Source organism: Salvelinus alpinus, chromosome 2 (assembly GCF_045679555.1).
Source record: "Salvelinus alpinus chromosome 2, SLU_Salpinus.1, whole genome shotgun sequence".
In the NCBI taxonomy this organism is placed as follows: Eukaryota; Metazoa; Chordata; class Actinopteri; order Salmoniformes; family Salmonidae; genus Salvelinus; species Salvelinus alpinus.
In genome coordinates this window covers 117,110,990-117,120,594 of record NC_092087.1, presented here as the reverse complement: position 1 = coordinate 117,120,594, position 9,605 = coordinate 117,110,990, and the positions used below count along the sequence as shown (strand labels likewise).

General features: G+C 50.0%; 1 protein-coding gene across 3 annotated transcripts; it reads right to left on the bottom strand.

Annotated features, from left to right (window-relative positions):
• Positions 1–1,131: 1,131 nt before the first annotated feature.
• Positions 1,132–8,430, bottom strand: alkbh5 (alkB homolog 5, RNA demethylase). 3 transcript variants are annotated; one of them, XM_071390249.1, is made up of 8 exons: positions 7,278–8,430; positions 6,587–6,757; positions 5,545–5,686; positions 4,871–5,087; positions 4,367–4,447; positions 3,807–3,917; positions 1,475–1,666; positions 1,132–1,438 (listed from the first exon to the last, which is right to left on the bottom strand). In XM_071390249.1, exons 1-7 carry the CDS (start codon positions 7,497–7,499, stop codon positions 1,519–1,521), a joined length of 1,092 nt encoding a protein of 363 aa, XP_071246350.1. In that variant the 5' UTR covers positions 7,500–8,430; the 3' UTR covers positions 1,132–1,438; positions 1,475–1,518. The 3 variants fall into 3 exon arrangements, with proteins under 3 accessions (XP_071246350.1, XP_071246349.1, XP_071246348.1); XM_071390248.1 differs by having other exon boundaries at positions 1,132–1,451; positions 1,492–1,666; XM_071390247.1 differs by having other exon boundaries at positions 1,132–1,666.
• Between the last annotated feature and the right edge of the window lie 1,175 nt (positions 8,431–9,605).

Genomic DNA, 9,605 nt, shown 5'->3' with positions numbered 1-9,605 from the left:
AAGTCTATATGTTGTGGTTCTATGATAATATCAGGTAACAGGACCTTTATGAATTATGAAGTCTATATGTTGTGTTTCTATGATAATATCAGTTAACAGGACCTTAATGAATTATGAAGTCTATATGTTGTGTTTCTATGATAATATCAGTCAGGTAACAGGACCTTTATGAACTATGAAGTCTATATGTTGTGTTTCTATGATAATATCAGTCAGGTAACAGGACCTTTATGAATTATGAAGTCTATATGTTGTGTTTCTATGATAATATCAGGACCTTTATGAATTATGAAGTCTATATGTTGTGTTTCTATGATAATATCAGGACCTTTATGAATTATGAAGTCTATATGTTGTGTTTCTATGATAATATCAGTCAGGTAACAGGACCTTTATGAATTATGAAGTCTATATGTTGTGTTTCTATACAGGAACTTAATGAATTATGAAGTCTATATGTTGTGTTTCTATGATAATATCAGTCAGGTAACAGGACCTTAATGAATTATGAAGTCTATATGTTGTGTTTCTATGATAATATCAGTCAGGTAACAGGACATTTATGAATTATGAAGTCTATATGTTGTGTTTCTATGATAATATCAGGACCTTTATGAATTATGAAGTCTATATGTTGTGTTTCTATGATAATATCAGTCAGGTAACAGGACCTTTATGAATTATGAAGTCTATATGTTGTGTTTCTATACAGGAACTTAATGAATTATGAAGTCTATATGTTGTGTTTCTATGATAATATCAGTCAGGTAACAGGACCTTTATGAATTATGAAGTCTATATGTTGTGGTTCTATGATAATATCAGGACCTTTATGAATTATGAAGTCTATATGTTGTGGTTCTATGATAATATCAGGATCTTTATGAATTATGAAGTCTATATGTTGTGTTTCTATGATAATATCAGGACCTTTATGAAGTCTATATGTTGTGTTTCTATGATAATATCAGGACCTTTATGAAGTCTATATGTTGTGGTTCTATGATAATATCAGGACCTTTATGAATTATGAAGTCTATATGTTGTGTTTCTATGATAATATCAGGACCTTTATGAAGTCTATATGTGATTTTTCAAACAGAAAGTGACATTAGCGGATGCCCGATCATCTCATAGAACTAAACGTCATCAGACCTTATTTTATATCCCCCAGAAACCCAGACAGAAACACCGTTCATTTCCCCAACAGGGTCTCTGACCAATGAATCACGGAGGACTTAGTTCCTATAGAAACACCATTTACTATCTTCTCCACAGAGGGGGAGGGGGTCGGCGTGGCAACAACAGAACTTCCCACAGTCTTACTGTAACCCCTGTCCTCAGGCCAGTCTCTGATTGGCTGACAGCCTCGTGGCGTGTTCCATCCATCCTAGCATGCAGTGGGGGTGGGGTTCACAGACTGACGTTCCAACACCCTCTCTCTCTCTCTCTCCACAGACTGACGTTCCAACACCCCTCTCTCTCTCTCTCAGAGCCCATCCAGTCCACCAGGGGTGTTCAGTGACGTCTCATCTTGACCTTGCGTGACCCGTCGCCGTCTTGGCTCCGCCTCCAGTAGTTCTCCGAGCTGCTGCTACGGCGATGAAGGCGGGACGAAGAGGAAGAGTGACGATTCTCCTCCTTATCCATCTCCAGAACCCTCGGTCTGACAGAGAGAGAAGAAGAGTTAGGGGAGGAGCTCTGGTCCTGTGTCTCAGGGGGGAGGGGTTAGGGGAGGGGCTCTGGTCCTGTTTCTCAGGTAGGAGGGTTAGGGGAGGAGCTCTGGCCTGGTCCGGTGGGGGTGGGGGGCTCGGTCCGGTCCAGGGGGAGGAGCTCTGGTCCTGTGTCTCAGGTGGGAGGAGCTCTGGTCCTGTGTCTCAGGTAGGAGGAGTTAGGGGAGGAGCTCTGGTCCTGTGTCTCAGGTAGGAGGAGTTAGTGGAGGGGCTCTGGTCCTGTATCTCAGGTGGGAGGAGTTAGGGGAGGAGCTCTGGTCCTGTGTCTCAGGGGGGAGGAGTTAGGGGAGGGGCTCTGGTCCTGTGTGAGTACCTGTATCTCAGGTAGGAGGAGTTAGGGGAGGAGCTCTGGTCCTGTGTCTCAGGTAGGAGGAGTTAGGGGAGGGGCTCTGGTCCTGTGTCTCAGGTAGGAGGAGTTAGGGGAGGGGCTCTGGTCCTGTGTCTCAGGTAGGAGGAGTTAGGGGAGGGGCTCTGGTCCTGTGTCTCAGGTAGGAGGAGTTAGGGGAGGAGCTCTGGTCCTGTGTGAGTACCTGTATCTCAGGTAGGAGGAGTTAGGGGAGGGGCTCTGGTCCTGTATCAGGTAGGAGGAGTTAGGGGAGGGGCTCTGGTCCTGTGTCTCAGGTAGGATGAGTTAGGGGAGGGGCTCTGGTCCTGTGTCTCAGGTAGGAGGAGTTAGGGGAGGAGCTCTGGTCCTGTGTCTCAGGTAGGAGGAGTTAGGGGAGGGGCTCTGGTCCTGTGTCTCAGGTAGGAGGAGTTAGGGGAGGGGCTCTGGTCTTGTATCTCAGGTAGGAGGAGTTAGGGGAGGGGCTCTGGTCCTGTATCTCAGGTAGGAGGAGTTAGGGGAGGGGCTCTGGTCCTGTGTCTCAGGTAGGAGGAGTTAGGGGAGGAGCTCTGGTCCTGTGTCTCAGGTAGGAGGAGTTAGGGGAGGGGCTCTGGTCCTGTGTGAGTACCTGGTATCTCAGGTAGGAGGAGTTAGGAGAGGGGCTCTGGTCCTGTATCTCAGGTAGGAGGAGTTAGGGGAGGGGCTCTGGTCCTGTGTGAGTACCTGTATCTCAGGTAGGAGGAGTTAGGGGAGGGGCTCTGGTCCTGTGTGAGTACCTGTATCTCAGGTAGGAGGAGTTAGGGGAGGGGCTCTGGTCCTGTATCTCAGGTAGGAGGAGTTAGGGGAGGGGCTCTGGTCCTGTGTGAGTACCTGTATCTCAGGTAGGAGGAGTTAGGGGAGGGGCTCTGGTCCTGTATCTCAGGTAGGAGGAGTTAGGGGAGGGGCTCTGGTCCTGTGTGAGTACCTGTACTCAGGTAGGAGGAGTTAGGGGAGGGGCTCTGGTCCTGTATCTCAGGTAGGAGGAGTTAGGGGAGGGGCTCTGGTCCTGTACTCAGGTAGGAGGAGTTAGGGGAGGGGCTCTGGTCCTGTGTCTCAGGTAGGATGAGTTAGGGGAGGGGCTCTGGTCCTGTGTCTCAGGTAGGAGGAGTTAGGGGAGGAGCTCTGGTCCTGTGTCTCAGGTAGGAGGAGTTAGGGGAGGGGCTCTGGTCCTGTGTCTCAGGTAGGAGGAGTTAGGGGAGGGGCTCTGGTCTTGTATCTCAGGTAGGAGGAGTTAGGGGAGGGGCTCTGGTCCTGTATCTCAGGTAGGAGGAGTTAGGGGAGGGGCTCTGGTCCTGTGTCTCAGGTAGGAGGAGTTAGGGGAGGGGCTCTGGTCCTGTGTGAGTACCTGTATCTCAGGTAGGAGGAGTTAGGGGAGGGGCTCTGGTCCTGTATCTCAGGTAGGAGGAGTTAGGGGAGGGGCTCTGGTCCTGTGTGAGTACCTGTATCTCAGGTAGGAGGAGTTAGGGGAGGGGCTCTGGTCCTGTGTGAGTACCTGTATCTCAGGTAGGAGGAGTTAGGGGAGGGGCTCTGGTCCTGTATCTCAGGTAGGAGGAGTTAGGGGAGGGGCTCTGGTCCTGTATCTCAGGTAGGAGGAGTTAGGGGAGGGGCTCTGGTCCTGTGTGTAGGTAGGAGGAGTTAGGGGAGGGGCTCTGGTCCTGTATCTCAGGTAGGAGGAGTTAGGGGAGGGGCTCTGGTCCTGTGTGTGTGAGTACCTGTGTGCAGCGTCTGGGTCAGCTCTGCGGTGAGAGCGTTTGGCCTTCAGAGGGGCGTGTCTCTCAGGGGGGGAGGGGCTCTGGTCTACACGGGGGGCGTCTGGCCTCGTCCTGCAACACAACCAGACACACACACACACCACAACCAGACACACACACACACCACAACCAGACACACACCACAACCAGACACACACACACACCACAACCAGACACACACACACCACAACCAGACACACACACACACCACAACCAGACACACACACACACCACAACCAGACACACACCACAACCAGACACACACACACCACAACCAGACACACACACACACCACAACCAGACACACACACACACCACAACCAGACACACACCACAACCAGACACACACACACACCACAACCAGACACACACACACACACACACACCACAACCAGACACACACACACACACACACACACCACAACCAGACACACAGAGGGAGAGAGAGAGAGTTAGCACAATAGCCTGACGCCACAGTCAACCTGCTAACTGTGGGTTGGTTGTCACGGTGACAGACATACTTCCTGAGTATGATGACGGCCCGTCTCTCCTTGATGTCCTGGGGGCGGATACAGTGGGTGATGTCATCAGCCGCGTAGCCACTGAGAGGAGAGAGAACACTATGACGTCAACACTTCCTCCCCCCTCTCTCTCCACCTCCCTCTCTCTCTCTCTCTCTCTCCCTCTCTCTCTCTCTCTCCACCTCCCTCTCTCTCTCTCTCTCTCTCCACCTCCCTCTCTCTCTCTCCTCTCTCCACCTCCCTCTCTCTCTCTCTCCCTCCCTCTCTCCCACCTCCCTCTCTCTCTCTCTCTCTCCACCTCCCTCTCTCTCTCTCTCACCTCCCTGAGGACACGTAATCACTTCCTCTCTCTCACACTCCCTCTCTCACTCACTTCCTCTCTTTCCACCTCCCTCACCTACCTGAGGACAGTAACACTTCCCTCTCTCTCTCCCCCTCTCTCTCGCTCCCTCTCTCTCCACCTCCCTCTCTCTCACTCCCTCTCTCTCCACCTCCCTCGCCTACCTGAGGACAGTAACACTTCCTCTCCTGACAGGAAGCTCCAGGACGGGCTCGGACACTCTGATTGGTTTAAACTGGAAGCGGCAGCCGAAGCAGAGGGCCGAGTCTGAGAAGAAGGACACGGATACGATTGGCCGGGCGAAGATGTGGAGCGGGTCGACGTGTGACACGATGCAGCCGCCTGGTTGGTAGTCGTTGATCACCGCTGAGTTCACAAAGCCTACAGGACAACAACAACAATAACATCAACAACAGGCTTTTCCCGGAGACAGGAAGTGGGCTGGAGCACGTTAAGGTCAAATCTGAGACAGGAAGTGGGCTGGAGCACGTTAAGGTCAAATCTGAGACAGGAAGTGGGCTGGAGCACGTTAAGGTCAAATCTGAGACAGGAAGTGGGCTAGAGCACGTTAAGGTCAAATCTGAGACATGAAGTGGGCTGGAGCATGTTAAGGTCAAATCTGAGACAGGAAGTGGGCTGGAGCACGTTATGGTCAAATCTGAGACAGGAAGTGGGCTGGAGCACGTTATGGTCAAATCTGAGACAGGAAGTGGGCTGGAGCACGTTATGGTCAAATCTGAGACAGGAAGTGGGCTGGAGCACGTTAAGGTGAAATCGGAGACAGGAAGTGGGCTGGGGTTGAGTAACGAGCAGGAAGTGAGAGGTTAAAAGTTATTACCTTCAGGTACGACCCCACTGGCGACCAGTTTAGTGATGACGAGGTCGTGAACCCAGGATGGGATGTCGTCCACCTCTCCTTTAGGATACAATCTCTCCTGACCAGGTCCTCTCTTCTCTAGCTGGGCCCCGTATGTATAGCCCTGGAAGAGGAGACGGGGTGAGAGAGAGGAGAGGGGTTTAGAGACAGAGAGGGAGAGAGAGGGTTTAGAGACAGAGAGAGGACGAGAGGGGTTTAGAGACAGAGAGGACGAGAGGGGTTTAGAGACAGAGAGAGGACGAGAGGGGTTTAGAGACAGAGAGAGGACGAGAGGGGTTTAGAGACAGAGAGAGGACGAGAGGGGTTTAGAGACAGAGAGAGGAAGAGAGAGGTTTCGAGACAGAGAGAGGACGAGAGGGGTTTAGAGACAGAGAGAGGGAGAGTAAAGGGGTTTAGAGAGAGAGGGGACGAGAGGGGTTTAGAGAGAGAGAGGACGAGAGGGGTTTAGAGGGAGAGAGGGGTTTAGAGACAGAGAGAGGAAGAGAGAGGTTTCGAGACAGAGAGAGGACGAGAGGGGTTTAGAGACAGAGAGAGGGAGAGTAAAGGGGTTTAGAGAGAGAGAGAGGAAGCGTAGAGGGGATTAGAGACAGAGAGAGGAAGAGTAGAGGGGTTTAGAGAGAGAGAGAGGACGAGAGGGGTTTAGAGGGAGAGAGGGGTTTAGAGACAGAGAGAGGAAGAGTAGAGGGGTTTAGAGAGAGATAATACACTTTTGTGTATTATCTACCTCACTTGCTTTGGCAATGTTAACACATGTTTCCCATGCCAATAAAGCCCCTTGAATTGAATTGAATTGAATTGAATTGAGAGAGAGAGGAAGCGTAGAGGGGATTAGAGACAGAGAGAGGGAGAGTAAAGGGGTTTAGAGAGAGAGAGAGGACGAGAGGGGTTTGGAGAGAGAGAGAGGACGAGAGGGGTTTAGAGGGAGAGAGGGGTTTAGAGACAGAGAGAGGAAGAGTAGAGGGGTTTAGAGACAGAGAGAGGAAGAACAGGTGTGTGACCTCACCTCTCCAAAGAAATATTTGTTCCGTAGCGGAGCCCGATCTACAGTGTGTTCCCGGTAAAGCCCAGCTTCTCCGTTAGCAACCACCTCATTTATCTTCCCCTCAATGACGTCACAGTCCTCTTTAGAGAAGACCTCTACCTGAACAATGCCGCTCTGGACACGCCTCGCCTCCTGGAGGGAGACGGAGAGAGAGACGAGGAGAGAGAGAGACGAGGAGAGAGAGAGACGAGGAGAGAGAGAGACGGAGAGAGAGACAAGGAGAGAGAGAGAGAGAGATAGAGACGAGGAGAGAGACAAGGAGAGAGAGAGGAGGAGAGACAGAGACGAGGAGAGACAGAGACGAGGAGAGAGAGAGACGGAGAGAGAGACGAGGAGAGAGAGACGAGGAGAGAGAGATAGAGACGAGGAGAGAGACAAGGAGAGAGAGAGGAGGAGAGACAGAGACGAGGAGAGAGATGAGGAGAGAGAGAGACGAGGAGAGAGAGAGACGAGGAGAGAGAGAGACGAGGAGAGAGAGACGGAGAGAGATGAGGAGAGAGAGAGACGAGGAGAGAGAGAGGCGAGGAGAGAGAGAGGCGAGGAGAGAGAGAGACGAGGAGAGAGAGAGACGTAATATTGATTCATACTTTGAATTGGATTTATGTCAAGAGAAGTAACTTAGGTGTCAACAGCCGGTACCGGATCATCATACCTGCTCACGGGACTCCACAGGGTCGCTGTGTTCCACCTCATCCTCGGAGGAATCTCGGTGCTTCCGCTTCCGGCCGTTCCCGTTTCTACTGCCTCCGTCGGTAACTTTCACTTTTCTGTTTTTGTAACTCTCGTCCTTGTCGGCAACTCTGTTTTTGTAATTGTCCCGAGGAGTCATGGACTTCAGCTTTTCCCGCAGGTCGGAGAAACCGCTGGCTGACATTTTGTTTTAAATATATAATTAACAAGTTCAATTTGGAGTTGTTTATTTATCGTTATTTAACTTCCATAACTGTCAGTCTGTAGAAGCGAGGCCGGGGGCCGGTGACCGTCCTCACGGTAACGGTAGTTCGCTGCTGGCAGGCTGTCAAGAGGTTATGTTGTGATGTGGCTGGCTAACCTAGCAACTTAGCAAACACAACTCACCAACTTAAAACGGCTTGTCAACCAAAAGTCGACGATTCAAGTGGTCAATTTAACTATTTTACCCAGTTAAATACATGGAATTAACCTGCGTTTAGTTTTTTAGCATTATTCCTGTCCCGTTATTGACTAGTTTCGTGTCAATGTATCCGACACTGTATCGCTAACGGGTTGCTAATCCGCTAGCTAACGTTAGCCATGCTACCTATCTAGCCTTAACGACGGTATTTCTAGTGACTAAGGCGATGTTGCAAATCGGTAAAAAATATGTTCTTACGGTCTGTCCACATACGACGTTATGACTTTTTAGACGGAAGTTTTGAGTCGTTTATTACATCTGAAAATAAAAGTGGTAAAAAGCTAGTTTAGCAGCACGCATTTTCAGACCTCTGACCGAGTTGAACCGAATACAGACTCGGGTTTTCTTCTTCGGTGGAATTTGTGTTTTTGGCGGATCGCATCCGACTGTTAGGAGTGTGTGTACACCGCCAACTACTGGACTGGAGTGTGTGTGTGTGTGTGTATACCGCTGGGGCCGGCCTACATTCAATTCTCTTCATTAGTCTTGTTCCTCTAAGAAAGAAATTAAATAGAGCCCCATAGACATCACCATCTACACTCATTAAAAACCCACTTACCCCATTCCACTACTTTGCCCCTATCTACTCCTGCACCATGCCAAAATTTCATATACCCAAAATACATCTCTGCAGCTGGCACCACAGCATCTATTTTTCTGTGATGATTTTACATTCCATTTATGTGGTACAGTTTTATAACCATTGCTATGAATGCTAAGAAGCCTAACCTTACTGAAGTATAAAGCGTTGGCCGATCCCTCTGTGCTGGAACAAATCTACTAGTCACTGGATTCCTCTTAGGATCCCCGTCGCCCTTTGTCCCCATCCTCCTCTACTTTCTTCACTGCCTCAGCATACGACACCTTCTGCACTACTCTGACTCTGGCCATTTTAACCTGCCTCTCTCACACCGGAGACTTTCTGATCCCCCCGGCAACATCACCCCTCTACAGTTAACACACACACACAACTATATCCACCTTCTGGTCCCCTCAGACATGCTCTGACGTCGCTCTATCTAACCTACAGTCATACGTACTCAGAGCATGCTCTGACGTCGCTCTATCTAACCTACAGTCATACGTACTCAGAGCATGCTCTGACGTCGCTCTATCTAACCTACAGTCATACGTACTCAGGGCATGCTCTGACGTCGCTCTATCTAACCTACAGTCATACGTACTCAGAGCATGCTCTGACGTCGCTCTATCTAACCTACAGTCATACGTACTCAGAGCATGCTCTGACGTCGCTCTATCTAACCTACAGTCATACGTACTCAGAGCATGCTCTGACGTCGCTCTATCTAACCTACAGTCATACGTACTCAGAGCATGCTCTGACGTCGCTCTATCTAACCTACAGTCATACGTACTCAGAGCATGCTCTGACGTCGCTCTATCTAACCTACAGTCATACGTACTCAGAGCATGCTCTGACGTCGCTCTATCTAACCTACAGTCATACGTACTCAGAGCATGCTCTGACGTCGCTCTATCTAACCTACAGTCTTACGTACTCAGAGCATGCTCTGACGTTGCTCTATCTAACCTACAGTCTTACGTACTCAGAGCATGCTCTGACGTCGCTCTATCTAACCTACGGTCATACGTACTCAGAGCATGCTCTGACGTCGCTCTATCTGATCTGCGGTCATACGTACTCAGAGCATGCTCTGACGTCGCTCTATCTAACCTACAGTCATACGTACTCAGAGCATGCTCTGACGTCGCTCTATCTAACCTACAGTCATACGTACTCAGAGCATGCTCTGACGTCGCTCTATCTAACCTACAGTCATACGTACTCAGAGCATGCTCTGACGT

What these genes read in the sequence shown, in the direction of transcription:
- alkbh5 (XM_071390247.1), bottom strand. Translation starts at nt 7,499, where the DNA reads ATGTCAGCCAGCGGTTTCTCCGACCTGCGGGAAAAGCTGAAGTCCATG. An exon ending in GCCGTCATCATACTCAGGAA is followed by an intron (nt 3,918 to 4,366) that starts GTATGTCTGTCA and finishes GTTGTGTTGCAG; the next exon opens with GACGAGGCCAGACGCCCCCC. An exon ending in GACCCAGACGCTGCACACAG is followed by an intron (nt 1,667 to 3,806) that starts GTACTCACACAC and finishes TCTCTCTGTCAG; the next exon opens with ACCGAGGGTTCTGGAGATGG.